The 18,966-nt window shown below is 38.4% G+C and overlaps 1 protein-coding gene across 1 annotated transcript in view; it reads left to right on the forward strand.

Annotated features, from left to right (window-relative positions):
* MTNR1A (melatonin receptor 1A) overlaps positions 1-17,335 on the forward strand; it is a 57,789-nt gene extending 40,454 nt beyond the window's left edge. Inside the window, exon 2 of the mRNA XM_063402077.1 lies at positions 16,467-17,335. Within this exon, the coding sequence (XP_063258147.1) occupies positions 16,467-17,335 (869 nt within the window). The remainder of the gene's footprint in view (positions 1-16,466) is intronic.
* The last annotated feature ends 1,631 nt before the right edge of the window (positions 17,336-18,966 follow it).

Genomic DNA, 18,966 nt, shown 5'->3' on the forward strand with positions numbered 1-18,966 from the left:
AGTAGTGTTGACTTCCGGTTTGCTAAATTTTGTTAAATAATGAAGTATGTTGGCACACAGAAAGCTTGTGCCTAAAAAAAGATGAAGAACTGAGCAGTAAGGTTCAGAGGGAGAACTGAAAACGTTTTTACTGAATATTTAAAAGGATACTATCTTTAGCTGTCTATATATAGCTTTTCAGCTTGCTTAAAAGCTTTTTTTTTTTTTTTTTGATTCTTGCTAACATTTAAACAAAGATAGAAAGGAGTATAAGAGAAAAAAGTAGGCATTAAAAAAAGGAAAGGAGCTCCACAGCTAAGATATTATATACATAACATTATGAGATTAAGGTAATAATGGTGGTATCATTTTCCAGACTTGTTTTATTTTCACACAGTGAAAGGGTTCACATTTTTACACTGGAGGTATTGAACTTAATTTTAAAAATTGTGTTTGGTTTCTCAAAGTGCTCAGTTTGGGTATTTCTGAGTCATAACAAAAATCAATGGGTACAAATAATTCAGATGAGATATAATAATACAGCTTTTAAATGCACCCACAGTGAAATTACTATAATAGAAAATCCAATACTTTTGACAGCAAGTGTAGGTTTCAGCAGTTTTGTATTATTGTGCTGGACAGTCTTGTGCAGCATGTTAAGTAAGAACACTGGGTGATAAGTTCTGAAGACATATCTTGGTACTCAAAGTGAACACCATTTATACATTTCTGACATATAGCTAGTGCCATAGACTCAGTTTTTTGACTATATTCACTGATAAAAAAAGCAGTTTAGTCTTAAGCAATAAAAAAAATGCTTTCTGAGAAATTCTACACCACTCTTCATGAAAGTAAAACCCAGACAAAAGGCAAATAACGAAACAAGATGGAGAGGAATAACAATTCAATTATGCAATGACCCACTTATTTGCTCACTTACACTGCTTCAACTTGTCAGTGGTGTTAGCTGAGTCATTATTTTAACTATTTTATTTTTCTTTTCAAAAGCCTACTTCTAAGGATTCAATGGTTTGGCAAATTCATCTGTATGCTGAATTATATGTCTCTATGGAAGGGAGCTCTCAATAAAGAACTTAATTTAATACTGTTGAGATAAAAGGCACAAATCCAAACCCCTTTTTATTTCTAATAAGCATTAAATGTAAAATTCATGTATTTTCTAATTAAGTAATCATGAGGATATTAAAAAATTTTGGACTTCAGTATCAGTAGTTGCTAAAGAGAAGAAAAATCCTTCAAGTTGACCTCACTTATGTAAGGTACAGTGTGGAAATACTTGAAATCTCCTATGATGTCAAAGGGTATTCATACCTCACTATTTGTCTAGCTAGTTTTCTCTAAAATGATTACTGCTTGAAAATTTTATTCTGTTCTGTATGAAAAAATGCCATCATACAGGGGAAAAAGGAAAAAAAAAAAACCCAAAACCGAATAACCTAAGTAACAGGCAATAAATGAGGTCTTCTTATTGTGATTTCCAGAGATCTGGTCAACCCAGAGCCAACTTCTGTGAAAGTTTCATCATTCAGACTGATAGCAAAAAAATAGATCATTCAGTTAAAAATCAAGTGGAGACATGTTAGTTACCTACAAGCATAATTGTGCATCCTGTCGCAGAATAACTGGGTGATGTACATCAGCATCTGTACTTCTCATATCATTGTGTACTGTAAAGGTATTGGCACAAGTTTAGGATAACTTGGTCTTTTTGCCTGCAGTGAAGTCACAGTGTCTAATTTAGGCTGTCTAGAAGAAATACTGAAAAAAATTCATATCTTTATTTGCCTGAAGAATTACAGGGAAATGACTTAAGACTATTTTTTAAAGTTCTGTAAAATGAAGAAACTAAATTGTACAAAGATAAGAATCCCAGGGAGCCTTAGAATAAATGAAAATAATTTATGGTCTTTCAAACATCACAAGCATTAAACTTTATCTTAAATTCTTTATAGACTGTTGCTGCTAGCAATGAGGATAACATTAGAAAACTGAGAATTTTATTCATTCACATCTATTTTAGTTCTATGAGAGGACTAGAAGTTAGATCTTTAGGTTAAAAAAAACAAAACAAAACAAAAGCAATAGCAACAACAAAGAAAAAAAGAAACAAGGGGGGTTAGGTGCAGATAAAGTGTGTGTCTCCTGCAACTTTTTTGATACAAATTAAAATATAGATTTTACTTAAGGTAGTGCAACACCTTAATTCTTTCTCCTCTAATACAAAATTTCAACTATAAGTTTACTCAGCAACATATTTTAAAGTACACATCTAATATAAGCAAACAAACATTGTTTCCAAGTTAATTTTATTGTGCAGAAACTAAAAAGTTATGATTAATTAATCAGGGCAATAATGAATAAACTTCATTATTCATGCCTTCTTCCTTAATTTCTTATATAGTTCTTCTGTTATTTTTTAAAATGTCTTGTTCCTTAATTTCTTATAAATTACTTTCTTATAAACCTGTCCTATATCTAAATCCATTTTTTTTAATAATACAAGGGGTAAAACTATTCTCCTCTAAGCTTTTGACAGATTCAAATTGCCAGGTCTATCATTTCAATTGCTTGCTGCAACAATCCACAATATTTGCTCTAAGAAAGTTGCCTGCTTTGTTGTTTGTCATATTTTGAATTTGCCTGACACTCAATGTAATCAGTTTAAGATTAAATTTGTACTTCTTACCACATTTTTTACCCCACTGTGGGTGGTCCAGAACCCTACAGTTGGTGTGCGTACCCATCAAGTTACAAAAGAATGTGTTCAGTAAAGTTTTCTCCTGGCAGTCTATGGACGTACACAAACAACAGAAAAAGGAGTGTAGTATAGATGTCTAGTGTTGGGCTGGAAGAGTGTATTTGGTCCAATAGCTGGAGCAAATTTCATGAGGTTTTAAAATATTTTTACAGAAGAAAGGAACTACACATCTTAGGGTCTTCAATCTCTTTTAATCCAGAGCTGTTTTCCTATAGTCTGTTTCCTTGGTTTGATTGTCCATCATAAAGAGGAAAAGACAATAGAGAAGATGGATATTAAGATAATTCACCATGCTGCTATGCATATGGAAGTTCCACCTATTTGCCCACCTTTTGGTTTCCAGTGGTAATGCATTTCTGATGGTATAGAACAGCAAGAACTCTTGATACCATCAGTTGCTTTCATAAACAATTCCCACTAATATTGTGATTAAAATAGCATTTATTCAGGTGAATTTCCCATGATACTTGATACCATTTCAGTCGCTCTACTCTGGTGTGGGACCATTTAACTTGACTTTTGCTGTAGCACAATAGAGAAAATGAAGAACTCGAAGAAAGAGAGGAAGAAGTGAAGTCTCCTGAGTCTGAGATAGTGGCACAGTAGAATACACTCTAAAAATTATCAAACTGATAAGGTGGAAATGAGTACGATGATAATCTGTGTCTTCTCTCATTTTCTAAGAATTTTGGGGCAAAAAAGAAGAGAGGGAAAGAGAGAAAAGATGGAGGAAAAAGGCTTCTGCCAGAAACAAAAGATTTTGGGTCATAAGTCAGTGAGGAGAGAAAAACATGGTGATGGGATAACTATGGAAAGGAGGAAAAGGAAGAATAGATAAATAGATAACAGATATAAGAAAGGACAGTAAACACATGTGAAACTGTATATAAGTGATTTTTTTCTATGATGCTATTTTCCACTTTCTTGGCAGCTGTCTTACCACTGCTAATTTTAAAAGAAAGAACTGGGAAGACTATTTCATGAACTCATTTTACTAGCTTTGCTGTCTACTGTCTACATTGGCTGATAGACCAGCTATAATTATTAGTCATAACAGAAAGAAAATGGATTATTTTGTCCTCGTGAGAATTTTTAAACTTCTTTTTCATCCCATGAATAACTCTGGACAAATTCAGCCACAAAATCCTGTTACATAAAAGTGTGCCTTTCAAAGATATTCAGGAAAGTGATTTTGTGTTTGCAATGTTTTATACAGTAAAGAAGCCTTTCTGTCAGGCTCTCCTGTCAGTTATGTGGTTGCAACTTCACTCTCCTGTTTTCTCCTACTTGTTTTCTCAAAATGCATATTAGAATATGGAAGGGAATAGACTGCATCTTAACATTATCTAGCATCAGTCCTGACAGATCTGTGAGATTTTGTACAGACAAAAAAGATAATTATATTTCATAAGCATCCATCTCTGCCTGTTCCTACGTTCCAACTGTATTATTAGTTTTATTTATCTGAGCTCTGATATTACTGTGAAGAGTATAATTTTTGTCTTTCCATATATTTCCAGTCTCTAGTGCAAATCCAGTTGAAGGGGAGAAAAGTGCTCTCACATTGATTCTACCGTGATGCAGTTCAGTAGCGTGATCCTCTGACATCAGCAATGTTGTTATTCTAATCAGCTTCATACAGCTCGCTGAACCTCAGTGTTCTGTAACATCCAGGCAATACCTTGTTGGAGAACAGTCTGTCCACAGGATTTTTTTTCCTCCCAAATGGATCATAGAAATTAGAGATAGAAAAGATCAAATCAGAAGTGGTAATATAATTCCCTTCTGTTAAAGTGGATAAGTTATTCAGGCAAATCTATTTGATCTCTGAAATATTGCCATCATGATAGAAGAAGCTGGTGCTCAAAGGGGATAGATGTTCTGACCTTGGAAATATACCCACCCAGTGAACTGTAGAAAGAACAGGCCAGGCAGATGCTGGAGCCAAAACCAGGGTCACAGGACTTGAGATATTCTCCAGTATGTCTGCCTGCCCTGGATTCTAACTTTCACCTGTAAGACAGCAGGACTTGTTGATTCACGTCAGTGTCCTTACAAACCTTCTTGATATTTTATGTTATGTCTTAATTCACTCTTGGCTGGGTGACAAAAGTCACTTTTTTATTTCTATGTTTTAAAACTATAAAACCTTATGACAATGCCAGTTTAATACAATCTTGTTACCAAGGTAAACAGGTATTAGCCGTGATAAAATTTTAGACATTTCTGTAAAAGAACAGAAGCCTTGTTCAATTTGCTGCTGCTTCTTAAGTAAAATATCTTGGACATGAACCCACTATGTAGAATCTGAAAGCAAAATATTTCATGCCACTGCATAATGCAACAGAAAGATGAATGTATCCTGAGGTGCACTGTTGCTCTGAGAGATATTTAAAGAGCTTTTTAAAATGGAATTTCTTAAAAGTTGTTTAAAAAGACCCTGACCACTTTTAGATTTTTAAAGTTCAGTTTCACATGAGATCTTCAGTCAATGTCAGCTCCTGTTTAGTCCTATGTTAGGTGCCTAAATGGGCAATGGTTCTCTAGGCCTTTTCTTCAGTGCTGCTTTCCTCAGGTGCTTTATATTTCATGTCAGGTAAATTCATCCAGTAGATAGTGCTGCCCTTCTTGGCATACTCAGAAATACCTCACTCTTATCAGTACTGAGGCATTCAATACCCTATGCACCTCCTAAATCTGCCTCTCATGTTAAAGGTCCAGTATAAGAGATAATTTCAAAGCAGCCATGTCATACAAAACTTCCAGAGGCAAGGAACATCCCCAAGTCTGTGGCACTGATCCAGCACATGGATTCAATTCCCTTCTGTGCCTGACAGTAAACTCACATCACTTTCCTCTCATGACTGAACCACTAAAAATAGCAGCAACAAATATTTTTGGACTGTAAGAAGGAGAGCAGGAGCTTTCTCACTCACATGTGTACCATGGGACTTCAGAAAAAGATGGTGGGTGATAAAACCACAGAAACCTGTGTCTTGTTTAGCATATCTGTAAAACCACTTAATTTCATCTGCATACTCTTTGGGTACAGTCAACTTGGACCTGATACACAACCATTCCTTTGGTCTGAATACTACATGATTTGTCACTGCCATTTCCTGCCAATTACTCTTTCATGCGTCTGATTTTCTTGGCCAGAAGATGGCATAGGCATTTCAAATTTAATTGTTGCTGCAGCTTTGCTGGAAGATTCTGTGGGATAATTAATCTAAATACAGTATAGCATTTTCTTTTCTGAATGCATCAGTAATCTTTCATTTATGCTGTGCTGATTATGTAATTTTTTCTTCAACCTTCAGCACAGTGAAACAAAACATTACAATATGGGTTATTCTGATAGCTCTTTAACAAATCTGTTCTTCAGTATCTCTCTAATATATTGTTATGTCGTTCTCCACCTGTCCAGACCTGTAAGACTCAAGACCCTGAATTTCTATTAACTGGAGTTAAATGTTGAGGTTACTTAGGTTATTTCAGTATCTGAACTTACCTGACATAAGTATTTCTACTTAGTAAGATAGTAAATGAGTTTAAACCTCAAATATTTAATACTCTCCTCAGTGCTAACAAGTTACCCACCTATCATCATTATTTCTGATAGGCAGTGGCAATGTCTTTAATTGCCCTGTTGGTTTCATTAGCATCCCTACTAGATGATAGAAGGTCTGAAAGTCCCTTCTATGATGTGACAGAAGTGTACATTTAAATGAAGTTTTTATGAAAATGACGAAGTAATGCAAGGTCTTTTCTCGGCTTAAAAGGAAAGGGGGATTTTCTTATGTTGCCTAGGCCGTTGTACGGGTATAAAGTATCTAAAAGGTCTTACAGCATTTTAGTATTCAAATAGAGTAATTTATTTATACAAAAGCACATATCTGAAGGCAAAGAGTTCTGAGAGCGGCCTTATTCTACAACCAATTACAAACCTAGGCAAACAAAGTCTAAACAAGACAATAACCAAAGCATAGAAATCTTAACACACAGAGTTCTAATGAAACAGCAAACAAAGCACAGAATTCCTAACAAGCAGAACTAGTAAGACTATAAGCAAAGCACATATCTGACATTACAGCCTCTAGGTAAATCAGCCTCCCATCTGACCCCAAGCAGGATTTTCCAACCGTGGGGTCACAATCACAGAAAGGGAACACAAGATCACAGATCCCAGACAGGGGTCTCGGCTGCGGGGATCACAGTGGCAATGGAGGGGTCCCCAACTTGGCAGAGTTCCCGAAAGCAGGGTCACAGGGACAAGGAAGGGTCCCGGGGTCCCAAACTGTTGTTGTTTAAATTTATGGGGGGTCCCCGGGGAGTGCCCCCCGGAGACCCCCAGGGTCTTTTGGGGTCGTGGTGTTCCCGCGCTGGCAGGCAAGGAGACTCAGATGCCGGTGGGATGCTGATGAGGTGAGGGTTTATTCACTGAGGGAGAGGGGAAGGGAAGAGGGGAAGGGGAGGGGGGGGAAGGGAGGAGAGGGAAAGGGAGCATCAGGAGGCCTCCAGGGGAAGAGGGGCAAGAGGGGGCAGAGCCTTCTGCCTTAGCATTCTTATCACAGAGGTTCAAAGGGGCGCGGTAACATTCTCCAGCCAATGAGGTTACAGATACAGGATACTGCAGGGAGGGTACAGACTTGGGATAAACCATACATTTTCCAAGGGTGAGCCAGAGCAAACCATTTCCATAAAATGCAATCCCACAAGTCACCCTTTTTTTCTTTAAAATGTGAGAAGAGAAATATGACATATGACAATTAATAATTTAAAAAATGAAACAGTAATTACACAGTTTTGCAGCATGAAACCAAATACAATTGCAGTAAAGATTATGTTATAAGGTGAACAGTTGATCTGACCTTGTAATTGCAGTAGACAGGTTATGTGAGTTTATATTGCAAGATTTGAAACAAGTTAACAAATTTGTTTGAGCCTTTCCAGCGTGACTGGCCTAATAGTGTCTAGTCTTTTCCAACTGGCTTTTCAGACCACCACAGCCACCAGCTTAAGCTGAGGCGCTGACCTCTGCTCCCATTCCAGGGACAGGAAAACACGTGGAGTTCCCCGGGCTCCACACACGGCCTCAGATTCTCACCCACGGATCTGAGCCAAATCACTCCTTTCACTTTCCAACTGGTTCAACCGAAAGGACCTACACTCTGCATGCAATTGTTTACATTCGTCCCTATGTACCCATTGGGGATTTTTTTCGTCCATACTTGCACCAGAACTGTCAGAGACCTAACAAAAGACCCCCAGTTTTAGGTCATCAAAAGAAAAACAAAAGAAAAAAAACTACAAAAACCGTCAAATACTTTCTCAGACACTCTATCAGGTTATCAATCACCCTCAGAACTAACTGAGGACAGTATAAACCCAAAAAGCGTTACCGATTCAATAGTCTACTACTGATTCGCGCTTTACAAGAAGACAATCTAAAAACTGCTTCCCTTGGATCCACACTTGTGACCTGAAAAGGCCTCTGCTTTCTAAATTAGAAAACAGGGGAATCTGCAATATGAACACACACAAAACTAGAATGGCATAATTGTAAAAACTACTTCATGGGGATGGGAAGGAAATGGAGGGGTTTGGGACACCCTGCTGTTTGGCCAGAACAGCAAGGGACAGGGGCAGAAAAACAGGGAAAGGGAATCAAAGTAGCATTAACAATTATACAAGGCTGCAAAACTGGTATTACAAATTCACTTTAGCTTTGGGGTTTGGTTTCTTAGCATTTACCTTGTGGGACTTGAAAAGCGGAAGATGGGACTGAGAGCACGTGGCCATGGTGGCCATGCGGTCACAGCACACATGGCACTAGCCATGCTGTGCCGGGTTTAGCAGGAAAGGGTTAACTCTCGGGGGTTTGTTAAGGGAAAGGGGGTTAGGGAGAAGGAGCAGCGAGGGGAGGAGGGGGTAAGGGTAAGGAAGGAGGTTACACAATTTACAAAACCGAGTTTTGGAAGGTGCGGGGCTTGGGCACAACTGAAGACTGCTTTTTCCTTCTCTGATGGCCGTCTAGCTGAGTTCCTTTCGCTGCTGTCCAGGGCTGCTTCGCTGCTGTTGCCGGGCGGGGGGAGGGCCGCTTGTCCGCGCGCGCTGCGGCGGGGCCGGGACCACGTGTTGGCTCCGCCGGGACTGCCCCGCGCCGCGGCCGCGCCAGGCGGGGCCGCTCCGCCGCCGGTTCGCCGCCCGCGCCGGGCCGGGGCCGCTCCGCCGCCGGGGCCGCCCGCGCCGCGGCTGCCGCGGGCCGGAGGGTGCCTCGCCGTTGCCGCGCAGCCCGCGCCGCCGAGCCGAGGCGGGCCGGGGCCGCGCCGCAGCCACGCGCCGCAGCCACGCGCCGCTGCGGCGGTCCCGCCGCACCGGGGCTCGCGCCGGAGCCTCGCCGTGGCGGAGCCGCGCCGCCCGGGCCGCGCCGCCCGGCGGGGCAGCGCGGCCCGCGCAGCGCCGAGGCGGGCCGGGGCCCCAAGGGGCCGGGACCCGGGCCCGCGCCGGGCTGGTCGGCGGTGGTGGGACGGCCGCGTGGTGGCTCACGAGGTCTCTGCGCAGTGGGGGAGGGGCCGCCCCGGGCCGCGATGGCCCAGAACGGCCGCTCCACCGGAGACGGCACTGAAACGGAGTTACCATGGTCCATCTTTTCTCAGGGTCGCTGATGCTGTTGCCCGACGTTGGTGCGTCATCTGTTGTTGTTTAAATTTATGGGGGGTCCCCGGGGAGTGCCCCCCGGAGACCCCCGGGGTCTTTTGGGGTCGTGGTGTTCCCGCGCTGGCAGGCAAGGAGACTCAGATGCCGGTGGGATGCTGATGAGGTGAGGGTTTATTCACTGAGGGAGAGGGGAAGGGGAGAGGGGAAGGGGAGGGGGGGGAAGGGAGGAGAGGGAAAGGGAGCATCAGGAGGCCTCCAGGGGAAGAGGGGCAAGAGGGGGCAGAGCCTTCTGCCTTAGCATTCTTATCACAGAGGTTCAAAGGGGCGCGGTAACATTCTCCAGCCAATGAGGTTACAGATACAGGATACTGCAGGGAGGGTACAGACTTGGGATAAACCATACATTTTCCAAGGGTGAGCCAGAGCAAACCATTTCCATAAAATGCAATCCCACACCAAACCCTTGCAGTTCCCAGTTGCAGAGACAGAAACCCTCACAGACTCCCCAGCAGCCCCGGCAAATGCCGCAGGGGAAAAGGGAAGGGACGGGATCGCAGGGGCCAGGGAGGATCCCTGGGGTCCCAAACCCTCGCAGGAGGAAGGGACGGGACCCCAGGGCCCAGATGCCAGGCTACAATAGATGATACCTTTAGAATCCCATTCGGCTCCCTGGCAAGGCTCCTTCCTTAGGCTGCAGGAGGTGGAGGTTGAATCGATTGATCAGATTGATCACTCGACCAATTCCTCCAATCCGTCCCCCTGACTGACTGACACAGAGGCTTTTTATCCCAAATTGCAAAATGCATATTCATATTTTTTATCTACACACTAACCAATCTAGGTACAATTCTAAAGTTCGTAAAACTACGAAAATCAGCGTCAAAACCTACGCACATAGCATATCTATTAACGTAAAACTCTATCTTACTAGCATAAGGTTCTACCTTGTTGTACATAAAACTCATACTAAAAATTATAAACAGTACCCTACTCTATTTTTGTTATGTCTGTACTCTATCACTAAGCCTGAAGCTGTGTCCTTCTACACTGAACTAGGACTTAGGGCATGCAAAGCTTAAAGCTAAGGGTTAGATTTCTACTTTATGCATTTAAAGCTTTTATATATTCTAATTTTTCTAAAGGCTTTAATTCTATCTCTGTACTTCTCACTCTCTGTGGAGGATCCATGGAAACATGGACTCCGACATTATGTATTCTTAAAGCTACAAGGTTGACTGTGGGCTTTAAACCTTTCACATTTCCCTGCATCACCACCTGCAGCATCAGGGTTAACTTGCTAATAGGAAGCAAAACCCACAGGCCCATCATGCTATTCAAATTTAATGTGCACGTGGACTTCTTGATTCAGGACAGGTTTATAAATAGTGCCTTTAGTTTAAAAATAGGCTTTTCAGATCTAGGGGAGTTGATATTATGATCTGTAAAGTGAATGAAGCTCCCAGGAGTAACTACAGCTTATGTAATATTTATTTCTACATTTTTGCTCAGCTGTTTTGTGCCATTTTGATGCTGAGCTGCAAGGACTGTTAGTTTCTTAGGCATTTCAAATCTTTCACCAGTAAAGCTAGGACTGTACCCTTTCTTGTCAAGGTAACCTTACTTGACTTGGGGATTTTTCCTAAGAAACCATGGTCATTGTCCCACTTAGAAGTATTTTAATTTAGCAATTTTTTTGTGCATGATCTCTGTGGAAACCCAAACTGTGCTGCCAGGCACAACAACTTTCCAATATTAATTTAATGCTAGAAAAATTATGAACTGATCTTTTTCTTGAAACATACTGACTGGTTGATCTCCCAGGTAGAAGAAACACTGAGTGGAGCTAAGATCTGTTTCTGGATACATGTACAAGAAAATTTTATTTTAAATTTGTATTAGGTACTCACAAAACCAGCTTCAGCTCCTGAATTTTGTAGTTGTTTATGATGTTTTACAAGTGAAATATTGTTGCTAATGGAACAACATTCAGGGTGAAAATGTTCATGGAATATAAAACAAATCTTGCTTTAATATTTGTTATTGGGATACCATTTTGTGCATGGAAGCATCATTAAATAAGCAGAGGCCTGACAAAATGCCTCTCTAAGAAAGAAATTAATCTCTTTGATGCTGTACCCAGTTATGAGGTATTACATTCAAAGTTTCTGATGCTGCAGGCATTCACTGGTGAGCACATATCATAGTCTTGTTTTCAGCTAGGAGCATAAACTTTCAAATTAACATCCTGAGCAAGGGCTAGATTAATCAGAAAAATTTCATAATGTCAAAAAAAATCTGTAAGCTATCCTTGAGGGAAATTGGTAAACGTATTAGAATGATCAGAAACCCATGCTTAAAAATGTAAATAATTTTTTTTGTGCCATTAGATGTGTAAAAACTGTGTACATAAAGACTTGGCAGTATGATATTTTAATACAGTTTAATGTCTACAAAACATGATCAAAATTTGTAGGAAAGCATCCTGTTACTTAAGGCTAGTTATGAAACAGTTGGAAATGACTGTTAACATATCTGGCACTATTTTACAAGTGGTGAAAAGACAGTAGATAATGACATGAATGTGATCATTAGAAACTAAGTTTGATCTTCTAAAATCTAGCAGTGTTGGACCAATTACAGTATCCTGTTTCCTTAAAGATATACTTAGCAAGTAAACATTAGCGGTCTGAGGCATTGGCCACTGAAACAAAATCCTTGTATGTGATTTCAATGACTGGTGCAGATACTGTTTAGTCTTACCTAAAAGATAAAGCAACTCCAGTTGGCACAAAGACTAAAACCCTCACCTAAAATTGGTTCAGCCTGAACCATTAATGGAAACATGATGGTATATGTTTCAAAATTTAACTACATGATGAAAACATGATGGCTATTGGAAAGCATATATTGTAAGCAGCCAAAGCATTACTTGTCCAGGAAAAACTTTGAAAAAGGTGAGTAGAATGGTGACTTGGCAACCAATATTAAAAGATATAGAAATAACTTGTGAAAAAAAGGAGATAAAGTAGCTTTACTGATGTTGCCAGCAATATGAGATCTTTTCTAGAATTCACTCAGTCTTTCTGAGTACTAATTATTCTAGCTGTAATCCCCCTAATGCTTTAAAACGTTGGGGTTTTTTTTCTATACATAGGCTTTTTCCCTTTTTTACCATAGGTTATTTTCCCCAGACTAAATATTTTAGAAGAGTAAAAGTACCTCACAGTCCTAACACTTGGGGAAAGAACTCTGTAGACCACGTCACCCTCAGTTCTCCTAAAATTGCCAGAAGAATTAGTCATTTTTGACCTGCTGTGTTCAGCCCTCCATTCTAACTCTATGGCAGGCATTCAGCACCACCTAGTCTGTTTAATTTTAATCTTTTTCCATTAATGTTCTGCACATATTTAAGTTGCTAGAAATTTCTGGAAACTTTCTGATTATCATTCAGGACATATTTAGCACTAAACCTAGGGAATAACAACCCACACAGTAATTTGTATATGTTCTGTAAATACAAGTTTCTACTGATACAACTACATCATGTAGTTCTTATTGAGGCTCTTATATTCATTTTGACATCTCGGCAATCCCATAAGCATTTTTCTTATAATCTGTCAGGGTCACAATTTTTACACTCAGTTAATGTTGTATTGTGCTCTTGGAAGTCAAATTGTCGAGGAAAACACTTGTTTGTTTTCTGTTGTGTTAATACAGCTTTATATTCAGCAGATAGGTCTGATGTTGCTATGTGTTTGCTGAGCAGAAAGGCTTCTTTTTCAGTAAGGGTGGTGAAAATATTTAATGGAACATTGCTTTAGACAGCATCTAAAAACATAACCTGCTCAAGCTGGTTACCAGTAGATTATCTTTCTTCCCACATATATCCACTGCACAACATTTGCTTAAATATATTAAAGCTTATTTGGCTTATGTCAAAGTCAAGAAATTCAACCTCTGCCTTCTCAGTTCAGCCAACTGGTGTTAATGCATAATAATATATTCTTTAGGTACACAAATCACATTTTTTCACAGAAACATGATCTTACTCTCTAAAGAGAATGAATATTTTTACTTCAAGGAAGAGTTATTCAAGATTTTGATTCTGTGGCCTTTTTGAAGAGTTCAGTATAGAACTTCAGGCTTCATTTATAGAATTCTGTTCAAACTTAAGTCTGAATATAAAAATTTCATATATATATATTTTTCATATATATATTTTTGTGATGCTTCTAAAATACCAAGTATTCTACAAATGTATGGGTTTAATTTCACTATATGCCATTATAATATGGGAATTTAACAAATTAGAAATATTTTTCAGTGATTGCAGTAGCTAATTTTAAATTTTTATATAATATATGAAAGCTCAACTTCATTTCAGCTCCAGCTTCAGGGTCTGAAACAATGAACCTCAAAACATACAATAATCATACTAATGCCATTTTTTTTTACTTGAGTTTTTTGTCTTAGCAAAGTATTTCCATGGTCATAAGGAAAATATATCTGAACTCAAGTTTTAAAATAACCCTTCCTGAAAGGCAAGTTAAAAGTTCTGTCTGCAAACAGGTATCTGGTTTCCAAGCAGTTTTAACCCCCAGCACTTCATTCATTCAGCTGACATACTAACCATGAGGGGGCAGCTTGGGGCTTGGTTTTCAAACCCATGATTGCTTTTTTTTTTTCTTTTTTTTTTTTTTAAAGACAGGCTAGCCTCCTGCTAACCTCCAATTTTCACATGCAACAGCTTGTGTTTCCAAGATTTTCAGTTTCTCATTCTACAGCAGCTGGTTGAAAAAACCTGGAACAACCATGGTGCATGAGTTTATGGAAGCCTGAAATTTGGTTGATTCAAAGACAGAGTGCCTACTCTTCCTAGACTCATTTGTTTCCAAAGCTAAAACTATTCAGAGAAATGTATACCATCTGTCACCTTTCAATACAACACCTTTTAAAGGGAAAAAAAACCCTTTTAACTTTGTTCTTATCATTTGGATAAAGTGGCTAAATAATGAAAATATTAGCAATAATAATGGTGAGCAGCAGCAGAAGTTTTAGTGGCAGAGAAAGAAGTTTAGTATGGGCAGCCTCCAGCTAAGTAGAAAGTTAATAAGCAAATATAACTAGAATTCTTTCAAGTATTACATTTTTTAAGTGACTGGAGTTTATAGGCTACCATTTCATCAATCCTACAATATTCTGGATAGGGGGAAAAACACCTGCCAATAGTGCCTTTTCATTTACTTTCCACTTCTTGATTCATTAGATAAACAGAGCTATAAGTTCCATACAGTCTCTTGTTCTTATATCAGTTGCCACTACGTCAAGGATAAATTCTGAAAGCAGTGCTTTTTTCCTGTGTCATCTGCCTAAAGAAGCTCTGATGTTTGTGCTGAAATGATCTGGAATTCTGCCAAAGGCTTCAGGATAAGCATATTTCAGTCTGGCAGTGAATCCCCAGTCAAAGATGAAACAGCTACAGACACTATCACAAGAAAGTTATTTATAAATCCAGATACTAAATCAAGGAAAAACTAGTGCAGCAGTCTTTTAATTGAGGCCATTTGTTCCAGGTACCATTAGTATAAATATCAAATGTGGTACTTTGTGCATGTATCAAAATTTAAACACAACAGTGTAGGTAGCATCCAGAGAAAGATAATTTCTATGTTTTTCTCTGACAGTATTTGCAGATTGAACATTTTGAACTGGACTTTTAAAGCCTAAGACTGGTAAGGGACTATGTATTTGAAGATAGTAGAAATATTATATTCAAAAATTAATTTTGAGATTTTTAGCAGCTAAAATGCCAATTTAGCTATTGGGCATTGCCTTTCCTTCTAACCTGCTATTATCTGTTTATATTTTGTATGCTCAAAATAAATGCATAAAACAATTCACCAAGCCCACCTTTGATTAGCACTGAAATTGTACATCATCTAAAACTAATAATATATTTTATTACAGTTTACAATAGAAGCTTGTATTTCATCTTCCATTAATAATCTCAGAACTATAAAGTCAAATATCAAATGCCTATGTATATATGCCTTTAAATACCTACAAACATGCATGTATAGATAACAGCTTTCTGTACTTATGGACATGAATAACTACAGCTTTACATGTAATAGTTATTTTAAAGACTAATAAAAGTGACATCAATGTTTCTTGTGAGCTTCTTCTTAGAAATTAGAATGGTTGGAAGACATTCATATGGCTTATCATTTCAGCAATTAAAAAATAAAATATAATCTATTCTCAAAAAATGAATTCAAAATATGATGGATTAAATTGTCTTTGAAGAATATCATCTCCCTTTGTTTAAAAATGAATTGCTTAATTTTCCAGTTTGGAGGCAGAGAAAAAGGGGATAGCAGTACTTTCTGGTAACTGTCTAGGCCACTACCCAGCATCTCTTTTTTTACTGAAGAGCATGTCTTTAGGAAAGACAACTGTGTTCAACTAGACTCTTAGAAGTTAAGATTATTTATGTATTTGCCAGCAGATTCAAAGAGAATAATGTAAAAGTCATACAAAAGTCATGGAAGCTTGAAATATAAATGGGAAAAAAGAGATTTTAATTTCAGGACTGGAGAAGTTAAGGGCTAGTTAATGTAATGAAAGGAACTTAAATAAAGAAGGTAAATGTGAGTTTGGAAATCATTAGTAATATTATTTTTGCTGATTTTTCAAGAGAGACTATTTAAACCAAAGTAAGCCTTAAAGTTATGAATATTTTGATTTGATATGAATTCTGTGTGATTGAAAGAATCCAAATAAATGGCATAAGAAAAATAATAGATCATGGCAGATACGCTTAAAGACAGTTTTCTTTCAAAAGGTGCATCTTTAAGTTAAGCTACCTTTTTAAACTAAAAATGAGTGTCTTATTTCTGATATATGACAATGAATTTTGAGCTAGAAAGTAGAAATTAATTACATTTAAAGTGTTCCACTGAGGCTGCTCATTAATATAACGAGAGCAGAAATGACAGAAAAGAGCAAAAGAAAAACTAATACTTGCCTTTTTATATTTATTTTACAGGAAATGTGTTTGTTGTAAGCCTGGCAGTTGCAGACTTGATAGTAGCTATCTACCCTTATCCACTGGTCCTCACATCAGTGTTTCACAACGGATGGAAACTGGGATACCTACACTGCCAGATTAGTGGCTTCTTGATGGGCCTAAGTGTCATTGGATCAATCTTCAATATTACAGGCATCGCTATCAATCGGTACTGCTATATCTGCCACAGTCTCAAATATGACAAGCTGTACAGCGACAAGAATTCTTTGTGCTACATTGTTCTTATATGGGTCCTAACATTCGTTGCTATCGTGCCCAACCTGTTTGTGGGATCGCTGCAGTACGACCCCAGGATTTACTCGTGTACGTTTGCACAGTCTGTGAGCTCAGCATATACTATTGCAGTTGTGTTTTTCCACTTCCTGCTTCCCATTGCCGTAGTTACTTTCTGTTACTTGAGAATATGGATCCTTGTTATTCAGGTAAGGCGAAGGGTTAAACCAGACAACAACCCTAGGCTGAAACCCCACGACTTCAGAAACTTCGTAACCATGTTTGTGGTGTTTGTACTGTTTGCAGTCTGCTGGGCTCCTTTGAACTTCATAGGCCTTGCAGTGGCTGTCAACCCCAAAACTGTAATCCCTAGGATTCCAGAGTGGTTGTTTGTGTCTAGTTATTACATGGCATATTTCAACAGCTGCCTTAATGCTATAGTATATGGACTCCTGAACCAGAACTTCAGAAGAGAATACAAGAGAATAATTGTCACGTTTTGTACAGCAAAAGTTTTTTTCCAGGATAGCTCTAATGATGCAGGAGACAGAATGAGAAGCAAACCTTCTCCACTGATTACAAACAACAATCAAGTGAAGGTGGACTCTGTATGAAAATGGGAATCTTACAATTATCACTCAACAGCATCCAAAAAAGTGTCCATTTTATTAGACCTCCTGTTAAATATTATAGTGAAATATACCTTCTACACTGAAAGCACTTTGATCAAATTCCTTGCATGGTGTTTGGAAGCTTGTTACAGAGCCTTGACATACAAATCCTGTTATACAATGGTATATCCCTTGTATAATGACATAATGGTATCCTTGAGGGAATAAAAAGTTATGAATGGCTTTTTTTTTTTCTTAGATGGAGATAAGCACCTAGAAAGAGATTGACTCAGAAGTATCCATATTGGCTGGTTCAATAAAATAAATCATAAAACTATTCCTGTCACTTTCCACATGCTTTTTCTGTCCATGTTACAGTCCTGATTCTAAAATCTCTGAAATCTTATTTTAAAAAATTAAATCTGACCTTTATATAATATATTACAAGATGTGAAGTAAAAATCAAGGTAATTGAAAATTGGTTACGATTTTTGATAAGCACCTCTATCCATATTTCTTTGCTACTAACATGGACATGAATATAATTTTTTTGGATATTAAACCTCATCAGCCCTCCTAGGAATGACATTCTTAATTGACTTCTTAATTTTAAAATAGCTTTTAGGAGGAGAAACATGCCTGAATGATTATCTTCAAAGCTCCAAGGGCAGGAGGATAAAGGAAGGAGAAGAGCCATGATTCATCAGTTCAAGCTGTTTCAGCATGAAAAAGAGGTATAGGAGGGTTGGGAAGAGAAATTTAAATGACCATTACTTCTGAAGAGACTGTAACTCCTGAAATCAGGAAGTGCCCCAAAGGAGTTTCTGGGGAAACACCTTCTAGTAACATAAGTGAGGCAGAACTGATATATCTCACTTGTGTACAAGGCAGAAGTTCTAAATCTCTGTGAGAAGATTAATTTAATAGGAGTGATAGTTGAGTATGATGGTTTTGTCTGGTAATTGGAATCTTAAGTCCAACAAATGCTGGGAAAGGAGATGTATACAGGATCAGTATTTAACATCTTTCTGAAACTGGTCTCCTGAGAATAACTTGAGGCTAACAGTTATTTTTCAATCTGCAACAGATAAACTTTTCAAATTATTAATTAGGTGTCTACCAAAATTATAAACATAGTGGAATAACCTAAGTGTAATTAGACACCTTGAAATAACAGAAAAGAGAAGATACTACTTATAACAATGGTACAAAGAGGAACGTGTGATTCTCAGGACTTTCCAGAGACAGCAGGGACCTCTTCAGTAAGGGGAAGTACAATGTGAAGTGAGGAAGAATAGCAAGACAGGCTGTCTCCTGCAACAATGAATCTCTCTTTATAATGAAGTTCTCTGGCAGAGAAAAGTAATTCACAATAGGATTCACCTTCAAAATGACGTTAAAAAGAAAGAGCATTTCGTTCTGAAGAGAAGCTCCAACTGTCATACCTTTTAATGCTCAATTGTTTATACCTATGGTGAAGTTCAAGTACACTTGAGCTTTTCCAAGCTAATTCCAACAATGTCAGTGGGACTAAGAGCTTCTGAATAGCCATCAGATTTTTGTTAATCTATGTTAAAATGTAAATTTTACTTAAAAAGATATTTTAAAATATTATTTACTGTACTGGAGATTTT

This window comes from Prinia subflava, chromosome 7 (genome assembly GCF_021018805.1).
Source record: "Prinia subflava isolate CZ2003 ecotype Zambia chromosome 7, Cam_Psub_1.2, whole genome shotgun sequence".
NCBI lineage: Eukaryota > Metazoa > Chordata > Aves > Passeriformes > Cisticolidae > Prinia > Prinia subflava.